This window comes from Falco naumanni, chromosome 18 (assembly GCF_017639655.2).
Source record: "Falco naumanni isolate bFalNau1 chromosome 18, bFalNau1.pat, whole genome shotgun sequence".
Taxonomy (NCBI): domain Eukaryota; kingdom Metazoa; phylum Chordata; class Aves; order Falconiformes; family Falconidae; genus Falco; species Falco naumanni.
This window is the reverse complement of record NC_054071.1, coordinates 3,324,911-3,345,614: the sequence shown is the minus strand read 5'-3', so window position 1 is coordinate 3,345,614 and position 20,704 is coordinate 3,324,911. Positions and strand designations below refer to the sequence as shown.

The window sequence follows — 20,704 nt, the reverse complement described above, 5'->3', positions numbered from 1 at the left end:
CCCCTGCATCCACCCAGCTGGGCCCGCGGGCGCCCCAGCGCAGGCACCACGGACGAGCCCATGGCCAGGCACCGCGGAGGAACAAAGCAGCAGCCCCCCCGGCCCCACCCCAGAGAGAAGCAGAGCCGGGTCACATCGGGCTACCATTTATTGTAAAAGCCCAGCGGTGCCTGCGGCGCCCTGAGCAGGCTCGGCCAGGGCCAGGAGGAGGTATGTAAAAGTGCTATTTACACCCAGCTCCAGGCGTGTGTCCCAGGGGTCCGTCCTGCCACAGATCCCCTCTCTTCTGCCGCTGCCCCCACCCCTCTCAGTAAAAGCTCTTTGCCGCTCCTGGGGCCTGGCTCTTGGTCAGGTCCTTCCCTGAGTGTTCCTGGCATTCCCTGGGGCTGGCAGGGCTGGCATCGGCGCCCTGCAGCACCAGCATCGGCTGGGCGTCCGTGCCTATGGGGCAGCCCGATGCATTGTGGCACGCCATGCCAGGGTGCTCCCCACGCTTGCCCATGGTGAGGATGCCCGCAGCGTGGTTGCCGGAGCCGTGCAGCAGGCGGTAGAGCCGGCTCTGGAAGGCCGGGGGGATGCTCTTCCTCTTGCCCAGCGTGAGGATGCCGGCGGCGTGGTTGCCCATGCCGTACAGGAGGTCATAGATGCGGCAGGAGCAGGTCTTCTGCCGGCAGCACTCCGGCAGACTCTGCCGGGCAGCAGCCAGGGAGCAGAGCAGGAGCAGGAGCAAGAGGCAGGCAGCTCGCTGGAGCTGCCGGAGCAATGGGCAGCGTTAGTGCGGTGCAGCCAGCAGTGCCAGAGGTGGGGGGCTGCACAGCCCCAGAACTGCCCCCCAGTCCTGCCGGTGTCTCAGCTCCCATCTGCCTGGGTTGCTGTCACGCTGCTCATCCCCACTGCCTCGGGGACCCCACACCCGGGGTGCACCCAGAGCATCACCCTTCGGCACCGTGGGGCACAGCCAGCACCACATCCCTGAGGGGAGCTGAGAGTGCTGCTCCCCACAGCCCCCACAGCCCCAGAAACCACAGCCCCCACCCATGCTCTGACCAGCAGCCAGATGCAGGTGCCCTCACCAGCACGCCTGCCCTGCTCTGGCACAAGGCAGTCGTGGCAAACACCCTCCCCTTGCTGCTGAGCGCCACGGGACAAGGCACAAGCACCCACATTCCACACCACAGGCACCGCACACCCAGCTCCATCCTGAGGAGCCCACACGGTGCTGAGCCCCCACCCCAATCGGCTGTTGGCCACGGTCAGGGAGCCCTGGGGAGGAGCTGGGCACTCAGGGCTTCCTGAGGAACCAGCTAGACCCTCCCGCACCCCCAGACCCCCATTCGGACCCCCCCGCATCGCTGCCCTCCTGGCCCCACCTTGGTGTTGGGCACCTCCATCCTTCCTGGGATCTTCAGGCGGCCGAGCGGCACCGGGGCATGTCCCGCCGGGCAGCCCTGTGCCGCCCGCTGCAGCCGCCACTTTATAGGGCCCGGCACAATAGTGCTGCCAAAAATACCGCCGGGGCCAGGCGGGAGCAGCCGGTCTCTGGGAGACGCGGGCATGCGGTGGCCGGTAGCTCGGAGACCGGCCAGGCCTTTCCCCTCATTTGCAGCTCCTCATTGTGCGGGTGCTCGCCGGCTGGGCACAGTGGCCAGGCAGCGTGGCACTAATGAGGCCATAATTGCCCGCGGGTCCCATGGCCGGGCCGGCACAAAGGGGCTGAAGGTCAGTGCTGGGGAGGCACTGGCCTGCTCCCGTCCGCTCCTCGTGGCCCCATTAGGCTAATTACCTCCCTGAACAAAGGGGTGCCGGGCAGCCGCATGGATCCTTGACATGGGGAGCCGTCACCCTGCGCTCGGCTGGTGCGGGGAGAGGGATGGTGCTGCCAGGCATCCTGGATCCAGTGCCACCCTCCATCCCTTTTGATGACCCCATCCCGCCTTGGCACGTGGAGGGAGCAGCAGGGCACCAGGGTGGGTCTCGCACTCTTTATAACGCTCCGCAGCCACGGTCCGACCCCCAGACCGCCCCCCACCCACGGCTTGCACCGGGACCCCCTCACCCTGAGAGGGGAGCCCCAATGTTTCCCTGATGCCAAAAGCCACATCTGCTGCCCAGGCCAGTCTGCAGTGAGCCCCCGGCCCCCTGTACCCCACATCCTCCCAGCCCCTCTGCGCAGTGAGGTCCCCAGGGAGGGGAGGGAACCCACTGCCCCGTGAAGAGGGGATGAGGACCAGTCAGAACCCTTCCCATCAGGCAGGTTTTCCCTGGGGCTGGCAAGGGCAAAACCCGCAGCGCTGGCCGGGGACAGGCGTCTGGCACAGCAGGCTGCGGGTACATGCACACAGGAGCCGAGGTGCCAGCATCCCTGCCATCCCTGCAGCAGGGTGCTTGCTCTGGAAGCAGATGGAGGAGATGGATGAAGCCTGGGAGCTCAGAGGGGGGCAAGCAGGAGTGGGAACACCCCTCCCCATCCTCCTCTCTGCCTCCCCACCCTCCCCTTTGGACCCCACTGCAGCCCCTCGGCACAGCAGAGCACAGCACCCAGACCCACAGGCACCCCACCCCGCACACCGAGCCTGCGGGCAGGCAGCTGCCCGTCTGTCAGCAGGCTGGGGGTCCCTGGTCCTGGCCCCTGCAGCCGGGGGGGTGCTTAGTCCGGGCCTCCCAAGCCCCAGGCCGGGGTCAGCAGGATGCTGTGTCACCACCTCCTTCTGTCTCAGGGATGGGCTCCAGCGGGGCGCGCAGGCGGGAGGGCTCCGGTGAGGCCGAGCCGTTCCTGCCGATGCCGCACGACTGTCCCGCGTTGTGGATCTGCCACAGGTTGTCCAGCGCCTCCGCCTTGGCGTGCTTGAGGAGGTCAGCCTGGCCCTGCGTGGGGACGCGGCATCAGGGGCTTCCCCACGGCCATGCCACGTGGGCTGGCCGGACCCATGTGCACAGCACGGGCTGCTCCGCCAGCCACCCCCCCCGAGGGGGGCTCGCTGGGTGCCAGGACCCCCCCGAAGGGGCCCGTGCCATGCCCAGCTCTCATGGAGCATCCCCTGAGGAGGCAGGGAGGGGGTGGCAGAGTGGGGGCCGCGCAGCCCTTGCCCCTCACCTTCAGGACGGTGATGTTCCAGGCGAAGCTCTCCAGTGCCTTCTGCAGCTTGCGGCCCCGCAGCCCCTCCTTGGCCTCGATGCGGTGCAGCTCCTTGTGGAAGTCCATGCCTGCGCCGACAGGACCGTCACTAAGCCGCTGCGGGGCCACCAGCACGGGGACGGCCACGGCCCACCATGGTCGGGGGCTGAGCCAGAGGGATGCCCTTTGCCTGGCATGGGGGTGCAGGCTGGGTGGGCTCCCCACTGCCCCAGCATCCCCGGGAACAACGGGAGCCCCCAGCACCACACTCAGCCCCAGCCCTAGGTGGTTGTGGGGTCCCGAAGGTCCCAGAGCTGTGGGGTCCGGCAGGGCAGCGACCACCCCAGGCAGAGGCACGGCTCTTGCACCCCACAGCTCACCTGGGGGGCTCAGAGTGGGGCCGCTACACCACCCCCACCCCCCCCCGCAGCCCCGCCAGAGCGCAGGCCCCCGTGCCGTGCAGCGCATGACGTCCTCGTGAGCGGGCGCTATATTTACCCCTCCTGACGCAGCACCGGCTCCGGGCCCACACAAGGACTCCCACGCAAGCCTGCTCGCCCACACGCTGTCAATCAGCACGCCCCCAGCCCCGCACCTAGCACCCCCCTGGACCCCGCAGCACCCGCCAGCTGGGCACAACCCAGGACGGCTCCACAGCAGCTTGTCCGTGGCACAGCCAGGGCGAAGGCAGGGACAGGCAGCACCGAGGGCGGGGGGGGGTGGGTGGCAGCCCCCAAACCGCTGCCTGCCACCGCCTCGAGAGGCTGGGCAGAGGCAGCAGCGGCGGCTGCACCCCCCAGAGCCCCTCTGCCCGACACCCCCCAGCACAGCAGCAGGGCTCCCATAGCCAGAACGGCACAGGAGGGTGCAGAGCCCACCCATGCCCCAGCCGCCAGCACCACAGCCTGCGGCCCCCTCCCCAGCAGCGCTCCCCCCAGAGCTGGCAGCAGCGGCAGAGCCGAAAGCCAAGAGCTCGGGGAGGTTTCCGGGCTGCCGCGCAGGCAGGGAACAAACAGGGCTGCTGGCAGCGAGGCTGGTACCGGCCGCGCGTGGCACAGAGGGGCCCCATCCTTCCTCCCCAGCCCCTCCAGCTCCTGGCAGCCCTCCCAGCCCCGCAGGGAGCTCACATGAGCCCCCAGCCTGGCAGCCCCCTGTGCACCCAGGGCTGGCTGGGGTGCCCGCACAGCCCCAGCCTGCCGAGGGGCTGCACAGCCGTGGGTGCCTGGAGCGGGGCTGGGGGTCCCCAGGATGGGGGGGGAGGACCGGGACAGCCAGCCAGCAGCACCTGCCTGTGTGGGTTCATCCATGTGTCTTGGAAGTCGTAACATTCAGTTGCCACTTCTACCGTCAGCCCCAGCCTGTTATTTCTGGTGCTAATTATATTCTGGTGTTTGGCAGCTAATGACTCTTCCCCACTTCCTCATCAGCCTCCTCCGCACCCCTCCCTCCCGCACAGCCCCTGCAGCCCACCTGCCCAGGCACAGGCAGCCCTGCATCCCAGCACGCCGGCAGCACCCGGCACTGGGCAGCTCAACCCGTGCTGCTGGGACATGGGAAAACCACAGAGCTGAGTTTGGGGTCACCCCAGCTGGAAATCCCCCTCCCATGGCCGGCCAGCCCTGGCTGCTCTGCCGCTGAGCCCCAGCCCCGGCGCGCACCCGCCGGGGTGCAGACATGCACCTCTTGTCCTTTGCCACGCACCGCAGGTGTGCAAGTGACGGCCAAAAATGCCGGCACGCTGGGCTGTGCCTGTGCTCAGGTCTGGAGCCTGCCGGACACGTGCCCCCCGCCCAGCATCAATGCATGGCGCCCCTGTGCCCGGCCCCCCACGGATGTGCCCAGACCTGTGCCAGGGCTGCGCCTGCCCACCCAGGACCCACCTGCCTGCTGCGCCTGGATGAGCTTGCCGTACACCCCATCGGCGGACTCGATCAGCGTCCGGCTGGTCTGGATCATCTGGGGAGAGGGGCGGCGTGAGGAGCTGGGCAGCCCCCAGCCCCACACACCCCCTCGGCAGAGCAGATAGGGAGAAGGGGCTCAGGCAGGGGCTGCCCCTCGCCCCAGCACGGTGGCCAGGGTCTAGCCCTCCTCGCCCCACCACGTGCAGCCAGGTGCGGTGTGACCAGCGCCTGGCCGGCAGCCAGGTCCCCCTCCAACACAAAGGAAGGAAGCGGCTCCGGCTGCAGCTATTAATGGGATTTCTCCCGCCAGGCAGGACCGCAGGATGCCCCGCCAGCCAGCCCTGGCACAGGGTGCAGGCGGCACGGGCAGGGGGACAGGGACTGCGAGGTCCCAGGGCTTGTACCAAGCTGGGTGAGCCTGTGCCTTGACAAGGCTCCTCCCTGGGCAGCCCGACAGTCCCCACCAGCCTCCCCCTGCACTGGGAGCGGTGCAGTGCGTTTGAGGACCCCCACCCTGCACAGGGCGGTGGTCCTGGTTGTCCCGATGCCATCGGCCCTGCAGGGCATCCCCGCAAGGAGCCAAGCCCCGGCGGGACAGCACTTACCGTCTCGTAGGCGGTGAGGACCTTGCGCAGCAGGTCTGGGATGGGGCCCTGGGCTTCCATGGGGGGGTACTGCTCTGCCAAGTTGAGGGTGACGCTGGGCGCGCTGTCACTGTGTAGCAGCCACGTGGCCACTGTCAGGATGCATTGCTTCATGTTGGCGGCGGGCGTCAGCCCACACAGCTCCTTGAAGGAGACCAGCGCATTCTGCGGGCAGAGACCGGCATCAGGGGCGCAGCCTGGAAGAGCCCCCCAAGAGCCCCCCTGCCGGGTACAATCCCATTTCCCCTGGCTCTCTGCTCCAGACGAGGCTTCTCGCCCGCATCCCCCAGGAGGAGGGGGGACGCCTGGGCTCCCCACTGCTCACGGTCCAGCCCCGTCCTCCCCTGCAGAAACCAGGTTCCCCAGTGCCTCTGCAGGGTCCGTACCTGCACGTTCTCCCGCAGGTCAGTGGCCTCCCGCAGTGGCTGGGTGGCTGTCCGAAAGACCTCATCGATGGCCTTGATGCCAGTGGCCTTGGTGGAGGTATACTCCCGCACCCGGCGGCCCCGGCGCCCTGCCAGCCCCCGGCGGTGCCCCTTGCCCCCGCCGCGGCGGTCAGTGATGGCCACGTGCACAAAGAGGGTGGCGTGGGGCAGGGGCTCCCCAGCCAAGGACTGGAGGGGGACGTGCCGGTAGCCGGGCTGCAGGCACTCGAAGGGGATGGTGTACTGGGCAATGAACTCGTCTCCGATGTAGTCGTCATCCAGCACGACAAAGCGCAGGACGGCCAGCTCCGGCAGGTTGATCTGGAACTCCAGGCTCTCGTCGAAGACGGGGTTGTCCCCGCTCTGCAGGGCCGTCTTGGTGCGGTGCTCGGCGCAGTCAGCTGGGATGCCATGGATCTCGGCGCAGACATAGGGCTCCACCACCTCCCCCTTGGCGCCTGAGCCCTTGGGCTTGGGCAGGTTCTGCCCGCTGATGACCTTGAGGTGCAGGAGCTGGGCAGGCACCCCGGGCAAGGAGTCCTTGGCATTGGCACTGAAGTAGGAGACCTCTTCCCGCATGATGGCGGGGCGGAGGACGTAGCCGCACGCGCCGTTCTGCCGGAACCAGCCCGCGTTCAGGTCCATCATGAGCCCCGGCGTCTGGTAGTTCATGGCCACCATCTGGCAGCCGCACTTCCAGAAGTCCTGGGGGTTCATGTTGCTGGCGTCAATGCGCATGGGGCTGGGATAGACACGGGAGAGGAACCGCTTGTTGTAGCTCACCAGCTCGGCCGGGCACTCGTTGGCGAAGCGTCCTGCCTCCACCTCGCTGAAGGAGCACATCTCCCAGTAGCGCTGCCCGCGCCGTGAGCTCTCGAAGTCCTGGAAGGGGACAGCCTGGCAGAGGCTTACCAGCTCCGAGAGCTCCCGGCTGAGGCGCACCCGCCGCGGGCCACCTCCCTCCGGCACCTCCCGGTCCTCCTGGCCCAGCCGCCGTGCCAGCTCCCAGCCTTCCTCCTCATCCGACACCTCCCCCTCGCTGTCCTCACAGCCGGGCGGCAGCTTCTTGCCCTTGATGAGGATGCGGCCCTTGAGCTGCTCTGGGGAGGGCAGGTAGGACGCGGCGGGGTTGGGGGGCTCCAGGTACAGCTTCTCCCCCAGTGTCTTGCGCAGGCACTGGGCGGCGAGGCGCTGCTGGGGGGCTGAGCAGCGCACCACCAGGCAGAGGATGAGGGGATAGGCGGAGGCGGTGAAGGCGTGCTGGTCGATCAGCCCCACCACGGCACGGAAGGGCACGCAGGAGGCGGCCGAGGGGCTGGTGTAGACCACGGGCTCGCCCTCGGGGCCATCCCACAGCACCAGCTCGATGCTGCGGCAGCCCAGGCCCAGGGCGCTGATGTAGCCACTGATGTCCGAGCGGCCCCAGAAGTTGTCCTCCAGCAGGCAGGCACTGTGGGCAGAGCTGATGTAGTAGTGGGAGAGGGGCTGCGCCATGTCCTGGCACACCTTGCGGTGCTGCGGGTCGAAGATGGAGCAGTCAGCGGAGAGCAGGTAGCGCGTGAAGCCGTCGATGGCCAGGTAGCCCTTCTCCCGGCCCTCCTTGGAGGGCTCGTACTTGCCGACGATCTCCAAGCACTTCTCCTCCGTCACCCCCTCCATGCCCTGCTCCACTTCCAGGAACATGAGCAGGTCCTTCAGACCCAGGTACTCCTTGTTGCTGGAGAACTGCACCAGCAGGAAGAAGATCTCGGGGCGGGTGCAGAGCTCGCAGTACGCCTCCACAAAGAGGTCGCAGGCCACCTCCGCACCGGGACGCTCGCTGGCCTTCTGCAGCTCCTTGAACTTCAGCTCGATGGTGGACGTCTTCATGCCTGGGTTGAGCGCTTTGATCAGCTGCACAGCCCGGGACACAGGGATGCGGCCAGATTTCTCCAGGTCGGCGAGGTCAAAGACGGAGGAGATCCAGGAGGTTCGGAGGCTGGGGTGGCCGGTCCCGGGTGCCTCGGGAGTGTGCTTCCCATAGGACACCAAGTACCGGAGTCCCATCACCCAGGCGCTCACCACGTCAGCCGAGCTGGCCACCAGGTCCAGGGACTCATAGTTGTCTCCGTAGATGATGGAGAAGGCGCACTCATCTGGGAACTGGTCGGAGAGGCCATTGCTGCGCAGGACGGGTGTCTTCTTGCCCACGCGCACCTCTTTGACCGACTTGATCTCGATCTTGGCTTTCTCCGAGTCCTTCTTGGAGGGCTCCCAACGTACGGAGCGCATGTCAGCATCCAGCACAAAGAAGCGGCTGTACATGCGGGAGTTGGAGCGCACCTTCTTCAGCTCACAGCCCTCCAGCATGAAGGAGATGCAGGCAGCCGTGCTGTTGATCTTGCGGTCATTGGGCATGGTGCTGAAGGACACCGTTTTCTTCTTCTGCGGCGGCCGCTGCCGGGAGCCATCCTGCCAGGGGGGGAAGAAGGGGGCAGAGCCATCAGGGATGGGACAGGCAGCTCACACCCTCCTGCCACATGCTCTCCCCACGCCAACCCTGACGCATAGCACAGCACCCCAGGGTGCCCAGCATCATGCAAAGCCCAGTCCACCCCAGTCCAACCCTCTCCCCAGTGGCTGGGAGCTGGCTCCAGCCCGGGCCTCCCCCACGGCTCACTGCCTGGCTTATTTTAACTCCGCTTTCCTTCCTTCCTTCCTGCTCCCGGCCCTGAGCCGGATCCTTCCCCACTGCTCACTCACCCTCGGAGGCACAGCCACGCACAGGCAGCCCGGCAGGGTCCCCATGTCCCCAGCCTGGGGACACCAGAGGGAAAAAGGGGCCCGGCAGGACCAGCCTGTGCCCCCAGCATCCCCATCGCCGCAGAGGGGCACACACCATGGCCCCCCACACCTACCCCTGCACCCCAGGCGCTGACCCCAGGCACCATAGCAGCAGTGGGGTGCAAGGATGCCTGAGGCACCCCGAGGTGATGCACGGGCAAAGCTGCTCCTGGGGAGCCCTAGCCAGACCCCCCCCACTCCAGGAGCGGTGCAGGACAGTCACCTGCAAGTGCCACGCGCTGGGGACAAGCGCAGCATGGCTGCTGCTGCTGCCTGTACGGGGTCGCAGCGGGTACGGGCTGTTGGCTGCCTGCACCCCTGCACCAGCCCTGCCCCTCAGCGGGGACAGGAGACCCTGCTGCCAAGGGTCTGGAGAGGGCAGGGAGATGAGGGGGAACAGCAGGGCTGGGCACATATTATGGGATGGATTTCATTAAGTGCTGCAGTAGGAAGAGATTTAATCCACTTCTTCAAGATTATGGTGAGTCACCTCTAATCTGGTGGTGTTTCCAGCAGAGGCAGCTCCTACCCAGCTGCCCAGGTTGGGGATGAGGGGGTATCCCCCTCCAGCACCCCAAAAGCTTCCCCACCTCCTCCCCAGGGCTGCCGCAGGGCTGGCCAGCAGCCTGGGCAAGCACGTCCCCGCCGCTGTGGTGCCTGACCCTGAAGAGTCTGGATCTGCCCCTGTTGGCCCAAGGGCAACCGGGATGGGTCGCGGAGGTGGCTGGCCAGCTCCCCCCCGGGGATGCCTGGGACACAATGTCCTTGGAAAAGGGGAACTGGCCCCAGCCCTCAGCACCATGTCAGAGCTGGCCGGATCCTGCTGTCCCGGAGGGAAATGCCTTCCTGGGCAGCGGGCACCGGCAGGCAGCAGCGCCATGCCACTGCAGCTGCCCTGCTCACCTGCGAAGGCCAACCACACTCAGCCTGGCGATGGGGCTACATCCCCCCGCTGGGATGCAGGAGCTGTTTGCATCCTCTCGCTGCCAGATTGCTCCGAGGAGCCAGCTGAGCGCCAGGACCCTGCCTCCGTGCCAGCCAGCTCCCAGGGCAGGGATGTCCCCTGCTCAGCTGGCTCCTGGCCCCCCTGGCCAGCGGCAGCTGCCCCCTCTCTCTGCAGCAGGCAGCAGGGTGGTGATGCACAGCATCCCCGCAGCCCCACCATCCACCTGGGACAACCGCCCCCAGGGCTGAGCCGGGGACCCCGCTGTGGGTGCCGGACAACGGGTGCTGGTGGGGGCTCAGTGGCAGGTCACACCATCGGGTGGGGAAGGACTGGGTGCCCGCAGGTCACACCATCGGCCGGCCCCGTGGGGAAGGACTGGGTGCCCGCGGGTCACACCGTCGGCCGGCCCCGTGGGGAAGGACTGGGTGCCCGCGGGTCACACCGTCGGCCGGCCCCGTGGGGAAGGACTGGGTGCCCGCAGGTCACACCGTCGGCCGACCCCGTGGGGAAGGACTGGGTGCCCGCAGGTCACACCGTCGGCCGGCCCCGTGGGGAAGGACTGGGTGCCCGCAGAGCCGCCGCGATGCTTCCTGCGAGCAGCAATCTGAGCGCCGCACTGCTGGGGCCCTTGCCCCCGCCATGGGTGATGGTCAGTACCGAGAGCGGCACCCTCCTGCCCCAGGCAGGACCCCTGCACTTCTACAGCCCCACTCCCCGCCCCGGCACACCCCACCCCGGGCGGCTCCGCACCGGGCCCCACAGCTGAAAACAGGAAATCCATCCGGAAAGGAAACACGGGTGGGGGGCCTGCATGCACCCAGCGCCCAGGGACCTGCTGCAGTTGTGCCCACCACAGGCACCTAGACCCACCCCTCCGGCGGCAGCCCTGCCAGGCCCTGGGCCACCCCTGGCTCAGGGCAGAAACGCGAACGCCCTCCCTGCAACCCCTCAGCCCCCCAGGCTTGGGAAGGGGAGGGGGTGCTGCTGCAGCACTTTGGGGTGCTGATGCATGGCACGGAGTTGAGTGCCCCACAGCACGTGGGCTCTGCCCTCCCTGCCTGCACATAACTACAGGAGTTCCCAGCATTTGCTGCTGTCAAATGCATTTGCAGCCAGTGAGGCAGTGGCAGCAGCCATGTGGGGCCTCCCACCATGCCGGCTTCTCAGTCTGGCCTGGGGACCGGCAGGGAAAAGCCACTGCTCCCCGGCAGCCCCTTACACCGGTGCTTTCCAGGTGGGCTTCAACCCTGGGGCCACCCCTCTAAGCGCTCCACAAGGCATGGGCAGGAGCGGTGCAGGCAGCAGCGGAGGCAGGAGGATGTGGCACCCACGGCCACAGGGGCACAGAGCATCCCCGGTCACAGGGCAAGGGCTCCGGCAGGAGCAGAATGTCCTGCTCGCTGTGCCGCGAAGCTGGCAGCGAGCAGGCAGGGCTTCTGCCAGTGCTGCCATACACACTGCACGCACACAGCCCAGCTCTGCAGGAGGAACATGCACTGACCATGATGCCAACCGTGATGCCAATGGTGAGCATGGGCATCTGGCTAGGCACAGAGGGCACGTCCAAGCCCAGCTGCCCATGCCCTGCCCAGCTCTGCAGCATGTGCTAAGCATCTCTTTGGCCAATTACCTCCTGCGATTACTGCCCTGGCGAGTGCAGCAGCCCTAATCTCAGCCGCTACGTGACCACCATCATTACCCGGCCAAGCAACCCGCTCCCAAGCGGAGGGATGGGGAAGAGCCCACCAGCCACCCCTCCCTTCCCGTTGTCCCCCAAGGCCCAGCCAGGGCAGTCCCCGCGGCGCAGCAGCTCATGATGGGGCAGGAGAGAGGAACCGACAGCCTCTGGGGCTGAGGCATCCCGGCCCAGCTGTGGCTCTGCTGCCCAGCCAGGAGCGCGACTGCTGCTGCCCCGGCAGCAGGACCCCTCTCCCAGCCATGGGGTATGTGGTGGGGATGCGTTTCACCCGGGGGACAGGGCTGTTCCCTGGCCACGATGTGACTCATCCGCAACTGGTTTCCCCAGATCCCGGTTCTTCCCACTGGCCCCATCCCAAGCTGGGCAGCGCGAGCAGGGGTGCAGGCAGGCAGCGACAGCCGGCAGCACCAGAGCGGAGGCAGTGGGAGGCCAGGCACAGCCAGGGCTTTTCTACCATCGTTTGTTCCCTGCCAAGAAGATAGGGAGTGACACATCCACTCCCCGCGGCACCAGCTGCCGCTACCCAGCAAGGGGCTGTGGGAGCAGAGGTACCGCACGGCTCCTGGGGCTGGTGCGGGATAGGGAAGAGGCACAGGGGACAGGGCAGCGGGGTGCGGGGGAAGGGTCACCTCCTGCAGCAGGGAGGAACAGATCCATGACCCCCTCCCATCCCTCTCCAGCATCCTCCCAGCCACCAGATCTCCAGCCCCCTCCACTTCCAGCCTGGGAAGAAAGCAGGGAGCAGGTCCTCCAGCCAGGGCATGGGGATGCTGCATGGGGCCAGCTCTGGGCTGCCCAGCACAGCTGGCTCCGGGCTCCCCCTGCCCCAGCACAGCCCATGATTCTCACTTTCAGATTCACTCCTCCAGCCTTTTCTGGAAATCCCAAAAAATAACCGAGGTGGCAGCTCTTCCCACATGTGCCTCCACTTCATCAGCAGCCAGCCCGCTGCCCCACTGCTTGTTTGTGCCTTCGCTCCAAGCTGTAGCCAGGCTTTGTGTGCTGGGCCCCCCCCCCTGCCCCACAGCTCCCGTATTGGCTCTGCAGCTGAGCAGTGGGTGCAGCCCCTGACGCCCACCCACCACCGTGCAGGGTGGGCAGTGAAGTTGCCACAGACCCCACAGCACAGGAACTGCCTCAGCATCCCCCAGGGATTCAGGGTTGGGCAGCTGCTCCCCAGGTCCCACTGGCGCTAGCTGGGATCCAGACCTGCCAGAGGGTCACCACAGACCCTCTCCCCAGCCAGTGCGCTGAGCTGGTCCGAGCCACTCCACCGGCTGGGGAGAGCCCGGACAGGGAGGGGTCTGAGCTGGTGGCAGTGGAGGGGCTGGCAGAGGACACGCTGTGTCCCCTGTGGACAGGAGAGCTGTGCTAGGGAAGCAGCAGGAGTGGTGCCCCCAGACAGGTGAGGGCAGCAGTGCAGTGCAGGTAGCCAGTGCCAGCACAGTCCCATGAGCAGCAAGTCTGCCCACTGTCCCTTGCCTGCCAGACTCAGCCCGTGGGGGGGCTCAGCACCGTCAGGGTCCTGAGGCACAGGCAGGCTCAGCCAGGGAAACTCACAGCGGTGGGGTTTGGGACCTGCGGCACCTGGGCAGGATCAGGCTCCAGATGGACTCGGAGATGCATGATGGACCCGCGCAGGCTGGGGACGCCATCTGGGTCTGACCTCCTCCAGCGCCAGCACCTTCCCCCACCAGTGCTGGCCCGGGGCCACCCGACCTTCACGTGAGGCCAAATCCCACGGTAGCACATGGCAATGACAGGGGACAGTCCGGGGACAAGCCAGAGGTTCATCTGCAGCCCACAGTACCCACAGCCGGTCCCTGGGTGAGGAGCGGCAGGGAGGGATGCTGCCCAGCCCCGGCCCGAGCGGGAGACCCTGGCGAGGTCCCCAGGGAAACCGGGCACCAACACCGGTCTCTGGCTGCACCGGAGCACCGGGAGGTCTCCTCGCCATCACCGTGTGGGGCACAGCCTGGTTGCTCCTGCAACAGTTTGCAGCGGGAGCCGAGACGGGCACAGGCAGGGGTGCGGGGTCCCTCCGGCCACCTGGACAAAGGGCTGACGCTGCTGCCCGGGGAAGCGGGTCCAGGGGGCAGAAGGCCGGGGCAGGGCTGGCATCACCCAACAGCCCCCACACAAGGTATTAATAGCACCGGAGCAATCCCAGCTTAAAATAGGCTGCCAGGAGTGGGGAGGCGGACGCGACCTATTGTGTCAGTGAGCACCGCCGGCATAAGCACAATTAGTGGGGCTCATTTAGGAAAGCACACATGTGACCCATTGCCCACCCACGTGGGAGACCCCCAGAGACCCTCCCTGGCCCACAGCTCTGCCGGTGACCTCACCGGCCACCGCACGGCTCCGGGAGGCGTCGGGAGCTGGCCAGGCCAGGCCCCAGGCTCAGCGCCTTTGCAGGAGGGAGCACGGGAGAGCGGAAGGTGCTCGGGAGCCAGGAGCAGGCTCGCTGGCACCCATGGGTGCAGGATGGGGGGATGCTGCAGCGTGGCTCCCATGGCAGCAGCAGCGTGGCCGTGCAGGGGACCAGCGTGCCCGGCCGGGGCAATGCACGGCCACCCGAAGGGGACAGGCCTGGCCTGGCTGCGCACGACGCCCGAGGCTTTGCCCTTGGGGACCCGCGGCGCCGGACAGGGCGAGGGGACACGGCGCCAGCGCTGAAGCAGCCCCGGGCAGCCCGGTGCGGCGGGCAGGGGGCGAACCCCGCGCCCAGCCGGGCAGGCACCGCCCGGGCACCGAGCCGGGGCTGCCGCTGCCCTGCGCACCGACCCCCCGGGCGCGGCGGGACCCCGGGGCGCGGGACCCCCGGGGGTGGCGGGCAGGGCGGGCAGGGCAGGCGGGACGGGCAGGGCCGGTCCCCGCGGGCTCCGGGGCGGGGGGGTCGCGGCTCTGCCCGCCGAGCCCTGCGCAGGTGCCGGGCGGCGCCGGTCCCGGGGGGGCTCCCGGGAGGGGCGGCGGGAGGGGCCGGGGCCGGGGCCGGTGCGGGGCTCTCACCTTCATGATGCTGGCCCGGGGCGCGGCGGGCGCGGGGCTCCGCTCCGCCGAGTCCTCGCGGCTGCTGCTGCCCGAGCCCGACCCGGGGCTGCCGCCGCCGCCGCCGCCGCCGCGGGGCCCGTTGGGCAGCGGCACGGCGGGGCGGGGCGAGCCCGGCGGCGGGGCGCCCCGGGGCCCCTCCGCCATCCCCCGCGGCCTCAGGGCAGCGGCCGCCGCGGGGCCCCGGGCGCCCCCGGAGCCTGCGCCCGCCGCCGCCGCCGCTGCGGGCTCAGTGGCGGAGCGGGCGGGAGGCGGCGCGGCCGGGAGGAGGGGACGGGCCGGGCCGGGGACGGGGGCGGGGACGCGGACGGGGACGGGGATGGGGACGGCGCGCCCCCCACCCCACCCCCCCGCCCCGGGCTGCAGCGGCGGGGAGCGGTGATGGGCACCGGGCACCGGGCACCGGGCACCGGCACCTCCTGCCGCTGGAGCCTCCCGCCCCCGGCCTCCGCCCAGCGCCGCAGCGCCCGGGCCCGGCGACCGCCCCATCCCGGCGGGACCACGGCCAAGCCCGCACCCTGCAGCCGGGCACCCACACCGAGCCCGCAGTCTGGCACCCGCACCCTGCCCGCACCCTGCAGCCTTGATGCCTGAAGGCTGGCACCCCAAACCAACCTGCACCCTGCAGCCTGGCACCCCAAACCAACCTGCACCCTGCAGCCTGGCACCCCAAACAAGCCTGCACCCTGCAGCCTGGCACCCCAAACGAGCCTGCACGCTGCAGCTGGTCACCCACAGCGAGCCTGCACCCTGCAGCCCTGACGCCTGCAGCCTGGCACCTGAAGCAAGCCTGCACCCTGCAGCCTGGCACCCCAAACAAACGTGCACCCTGCAGCCTGGCACCTGAAATGAGCCTGGCACCCTGCAGCCTTGATGCCTGCAGCCTGGCAACTGAAACAATCCTGCACCCTAGAGCCTGGCACCCAAACCCAGCCCCTATCTTGCAGCCTGGCACCCAGAACGAGCCTGCACCCTGCAGACTGGCACCCAAAACAATCCTGCACCCTGCAGCCTGGCACCCAAATCAACCTTGCACCCTGCAGCTGGGCACCCACACCCTGCACCTCAGCACCCAAACCCAGCCTGCACCCTGCAGCCGGGCACCCAAAACAATCCTGCACCCTGCAGCCTGGCACCCAAAACAATCCTGCGCCCTGCAGCCTGGCACCCAGAACAATCCTGCACCCTAGAGCCTGGCACCCAAACCCAGCCCCTATCTTGCAGCCGGGCACCCAAAACAATCCTGCACCCTGCAGCCTGGCACCCAGAACGAGCCTGCACCCTGAAGTCTGACACCCAAAATGAGCCTGCACCCTGCAGCCTGGCACCCCAAACAAAGCTGCACCCTGCAGCTGATCACCCACACTGAGCCTGCACCCTGCAGCCTTGATGCCTGCAGCCTGGCACCCCAAACAAACGTGCACCCTGCAGCCTGACACCTGAAGCAAACCTGGCATGCGAAACAATCCTGCATGCTGCAGCTGGGCACCCACACCCTGCACCCCAGCACCCAAACCCAGCCTGCACCCCACAGCCTGGCCTGCCTGGGCATCCCCCGGCCAAGCCTGCAGCCTCCCGCAGGCCAGCAGCCAGGCAGGGGCAGGGGGAAGCCCTGGGCCAGCGCAGCCCTCCCAGGCAGGGGACCCAAGGCTCTTGCTGGGGGGCTGGCTCACTGTGGGGCCTCTGGGGTGGGCTGTGCGTGCCCCCAGGGCAGGTGCCTTCGCGTGTGCATGGCACAGGTGGTGGCACCAGCAGCCCCCCTGGGCCCTCTGGGTGGGTCCAGTCATGCAGGTCTCTGCCAGCGCCCAGCTGGTCCGGAGCCCCTCAGAGATACACCTCCCCCCCCGCCTGGAGCCCAGCTTTACCACCCTGGCCTTTATCCAGCCCCCACCCATCCCACTCCCCACTAAAACCCAACCAGTACCCTGCTGGTGCCAGGCACACCCGATGCCAGCACTTCTATCCCCACCCCCCCCAGGCACCCCCCCCAGGTACCCCCCAGCAGCAGTCAGCTTCTCCCCTACTTGCAGTGGGAATTTTGCCGTAGGGTTTGGGGGTTTTTCTTTGTCGGCAGGGATGGGGGAAGGGGCTTTAGCCCACTTTCCATCCCTGGCAGAGGTTTTGGCTGTGCCGGGGGATGCTTTGTGTGGACCTTGTACAAGACATTGTCTTCTGCCGGTGGCCTGGCTTGCCCCCGCCCCCGCCCCCCCCCAGCAGCAGCTGCCTGCGCAGCAGGTTCCCCAAGCACCGCGGCTCACTAGCCCTTAAAATAAACCTTAACAAGCAGGAGGGGGAAAAGACCGCCCCCCCCCTCCTGCCTGGTACCTTAATGCCTCAAAGGCACAAACAGCACGACGCCCCCAGAGCCCCAGCCAGCCGCTGAACTGGTTAAATATTCATGGCTGCCCCTTCCCCAGGAGCCCCGAGGAAATAACAGCAACTTCTCAACCACCAGAGCAGAGTCCGGGCTGTCATCAAGCAATCTCTTTAATGAGGATCACAACTAATAGTATAAAAAAAAAATCAATCCCAGAGTTCTGTCCTTTATTTATTTTTCAGAGATAATCCTCCTTTATTTTGCTGCTTTTTTTTTTTTAAAAAAAACGTTAAAAGCAGCCCTGGCTGGAGCTTATTCTTTCCTAAAGCAGCGGACGTGCACTGGAGCCCGGCGGAGGGGCTGCTCGCTGGCAGCCGGCACCTGCCACCACCAGCCGCCCCGTGCCCTGCCCGCAGTGTCCCTTGCCAAGGGACAAAATGCCACAGGGCTCTGGAGCCCAGCACAGGGGTGAGCCGAGCTCCCGCGCAGGCCTTGAGGCTCTGCTGCTCCTCCTGCTCCCGGGGAGGTTTCCACTGTCCCCCCTGCTCCGGCTGTGGGCTGCGATGGCTGAGGTTTCCCTCGGGAAAGGTACAGGCACCCGCTTGGCCGTGCCTGCCAGCAGGTGCTGCCAAGGCACTGAGCGGAGCAGGGCGAGCCATGGCTCTGGTGGCAGGACCCAGCCGCCCCGTGGTGCTCACAAGCCCCCGGGGTCCCTCTCTGTGCCCAGACCAGCCCGGCGAAGGGCCAGGGCTGCTGGCGAGTGCTGGGCTGTGCTGCACATCCTGCTCCATCCCCGTGGGCAGCACCGAGCAGGGTGCCCACAGGCACCCGCTGCCACCACAGAGCAGGGGCACGGTTGAGCTCGCTGGCTCCATCCCCTCCACTCAGCCAAATTCTGTGGGGCTGCGCACCCTCGCCCCTGCGCCCCCCACCAGGCACTCAGCCCCGCTCCCCCCCCTGAAGGGCACACGCCAAGCGAACCCCAAGGGCAGGGGGGCTGCAGGACCCTCGGGCTGCCCTAGGAGATGACGGTGCTCTGGATGAGCTGCAGCAGCTTCTCCTCCCGCAGGACCCTGGGCATGGGGAGGGGGGTGCCCAGGGCCTCCCGCAGCCGGGCAAAGGCCCCAGCCCCCACCAGGTGCAGGCGCAGGGGCCCAATGCTGCCCTTGAAGCGGAAGGACTTATAGATGGGGAAATCCTCCTGGAGACACTGGTCCAGCTGCAGAGAGAGGGCAGGCTGCCCGCGCTGCTCTGACACCGGCGGTCCCACCACCATCATTCCCACGCCGTGCCCATGCCCACTGCCAGCTGTAGCCCCCCGGGCAGGGCCAGGCTGTGCCCGTGCCCCTCCAGCCATGTCCCCCCACCCAGCGAAGCATCCCTGCAGCACAGAGGTTGCCGGGCCAGCGCCACCACTGCCTGGCTGCGCCCACCCTGCTGCCTCAGCTGCAAGGAGCTGCTCCGGAGCAGAGCCTGCATCCCCCTCACCTTGTAGCGCTGCCCCTCCGACAGGTCCCGCAGGCCCCGCAGCTCCACGAACACCTCGTAATGGGGGGCACCGGCTCCCGAAGAGGTGCCTGCAGCAGCATCATCAGCATATTAAAGCCACCTGCAGCCCCCCGCCACACCCCACACAGGCAACCCAGGGCTGAGCAGGGCACAAGAGGGTTGGCAGAGCCCCGGGCAGCGCCAGCTGTGCTTTTGGGGGGGACTCAGGCAGTTCTGGGGGGACTCACCCAGCAGGGCACTCTCCACGCAGACGTAGTCGACCAGGCGAGCACCCGGCCACATGCCCACAGCGCGGCACAGGCTCTGGCAGAACCGGTCCTCAGGGATGCTCTCGCCCCGCACGCTCAGCGCCTGGCTCTCCCTGCGGTGTGGGGAGTCAAGGTGAGTGCCCCATGCCGGGGGTGCCGTGGACAGCACCCCATCCAGACCCTACCCAGCACAGGGCCCCCCACGCCGCCCCCTGAAGTGAGGGGCAGGGGTGTCCTGACCTGCGCACGGGCTCCACCACCGGACACTGCTTGTGGAAGCCGGCCACCCTCAGCACCTCCCCAGCACGGCACCTGCGTGGGGGCACGGCAAGCGTGAAGTGGGACCAGTGTCAGGCATGTGGGGCTGGGGTGGGCAGCCCCCCTGGACCACCACAGCAGGGAAGAGGCACCTGTACTCTCCTGGCTGGGCCGTCAGGACCAGCCCATACTCGCGTCCCTCCCAGAGCTCGTCCAGCAGCACCGTCTGTGGCTCCTCCTTGGCCGGGCAGGGCAGGAACTCATAAAAAGCCCAGTCAGGGCACAGCAGGAATCGGGGCGCTGGCTCCTCCGGCCACAAGTTCACACCTAGTAGGGCTGGGCAGAGGGCAGCGTGTGTCAGCGTGAGTCCCCCAGCCCCCCCTGTCCCTGCCCACGCGGCCTCACCCCCCTCCAAGGGGGAACTTCTCGGCCGGCGGCAGGACAGAGCTGTTTTCAGAGATCAGGGAGGATTCTCCAGGGAGGGATGCGGCACAGAGGTGCACCCGCATCTGCAGGGGCAGGGGGGTTGTGCTGCCATATGGCAGCGGTTCCCCCCCATGCACCCAGGGTAGGCTGTGGGGACACAGGGGACACTCACCTCCCGCTGCCCGGTAGAAGGGGCAGTAGAGCGGCAGCCCCTTGCAGTCGGCGCGGCGGAGGGCATTGCAGTAGAGCTGCTCCGCACCATGCGCCGTCCCCACCACCACCACCTCCAGCTGTGGCCACAGGCGCTGCACGATGCCCTCTGGGCCCCGGGCACACTCGGCCCGTAGCTCAGCCGCCCGGGCGGCGCTGGGGACCAGCAGCGCCTGCAGCCGGCCCCGCACAGCCTCGGGCAGCCCGGGCTGGGGGCTCAGCCTGCCCAGCGCCAGGTCCTGTGCCAGCTCGGGCCAGCCAGCATGCAGGGCCGCCAGCGCGTCGTGCAGCTCGCTGGCCAGCCCGGCCTCCAGCACATGCAGGGCACGCTCCTGCAGCGCCAAGAGCAGCTGCACCCGCAGCGCGGCGGCCCGCGAGGGCAGGGTGCCCGCCTCGACCGGGGTGCAGTACAGGGTGGGCAGGGGCCAGCCTGCCGGGGCGCGGGGGTGCCCTGGCGCCCAGGAGAGCAGGGCCGTGCGCCGGGGGGCCAGCGCCCGCGGGAAGGCGGCGTGGAGGGCATCCAGGTAGAGCAGGGACCCCTGCGCGGGGAGAGGCGGGGGTCAGGCGGGGCAGCCCCGGGGGGCGGCGCAGCCCTCCCGGTGTGGGGTGCCTGTGCTCCCCAGCACCCCCCCCATACCTGCAGAGGGGGGTCTGTGCCCCAGCAGCTGCGAAGCAGCGCCCAGGGGTGCAGCGGGGGGACCTGCCCCCCCGGCGCCCCAGCGGGGCAGCTCTGCCCCAGGGGATGACGCTCCCGGAAAACCTCGGAGCCTGCTGAGAGAGGCGCGGGGTGAGGAGGGCGACCCCCGGGGACACGGACACACACGCACCCCCCAACCCCGAGCCGCCCCCGCCGCTCACCGCGGGCCGTGCCGGCGGGCAGCAGCCGCCGCAGCCGCCGCTCCTGGCTGAGCCGCACCTCGGTGCCCCCCAGCTCCAGCCGCCGGCGGCACCGGCCCGCGGCACGGCGCAGCACCGGGCGGGCCAGGCGGTGCCGCAGGGCGGGGAGGGCGGGCAGCGCCGCGGCCGCCACCAGCGCCACCAGCGCCACCACCGCCACCAGCGCCACCAGCATCCCGGGCCGCGCACCGGCACAGCGCCCCCGCCGCCCCCCAGCAGGGACGCGGGCACCGGG

General features: G+C 68.5%; 3 protein-coding genes across 4 annotated transcripts; all 3 read right to left on the bottom strand.

Moving 5' to 3' along the window:
- Positions 1-130: 130 nt before the first annotated feature.
- Positions 131-1,556, bottom strand: HCRT (hypocretin neuropeptide precursor). The gene is made up of 2 exons (XM_040617752.1): positions 1,371-1,556; positions 131-772 (listed from the first exon to the last, which is right to left on the bottom strand). Exons 1-2 carry the CDS (start codon positions 1,554-1,556, stop codon positions 308-310), a joined length of 651 nt encoding a protein of 216 aa, XP_040473686.1. The 3' UTR covers positions 131-307.
- A 412-nt stretch (positions 1,557-1,968) lies between these two features.
- LOC121098769 (inactive phospholipase C-like protein 2) lies at positions 1,969-14,751 on the bottom strand. The gene is made up of 6 exons (XM_040617101.1): positions 14,566-14,751; positions 6,047-8,536; positions 5,622-5,825; positions 4,996-5,071; positions 3,095-3,204; positions 1,969-2,865 (listed from the first exon to the last, which is right to left on the bottom strand). The coding sequence occupies exons 1-6, from the start codon at positions 14,749-14,751 to the stop codon at positions 2,680-2,682; spliced, it is 3,252 nt and encodes a 1,083-aa protein (XP_040473035.1). The 3' UTR covers positions 1,969-2,679.
- Positions 14,752-17,073: 2,322 nt separating this feature from the next.
- On the bottom strand, positions 17,074-20,670 carry GHDC (GH3 domain containing). 2 transcript variants are annotated; one of them, XM_040617129.1, is made up of 8 exons: positions 20,431-20,670; positions 20,210-20,343; positions 19,535-20,111; positions 19,089-19,272; positions 18,919-18,990; positions 18,658-18,791; positions 18,410-18,498; positions 17,074-18,140 (listed from the first exon to the last, which is right to left on the bottom strand). In XM_040617129.1, exons 1-8 carry the CDS (start codon positions 20,642-20,644, stop codon positions 17,940-17,942), a joined length of 1,605 nt encoding a protein of 534 aa, XP_040473063.1. In that variant the 5' UTR covers positions 20,645-20,670; the 3' UTR covers positions 17,074-17,939. The 2 variants fall into 2 exon arrangements, with proteins under 2 accessions (XP_040473063.1, XP_040473064.1); XM_040617130.1 differs by having other exon boundaries at positions 20,210-20,340.
- Positions 20,671-20,704: the final 34 nt, after the last annotated feature.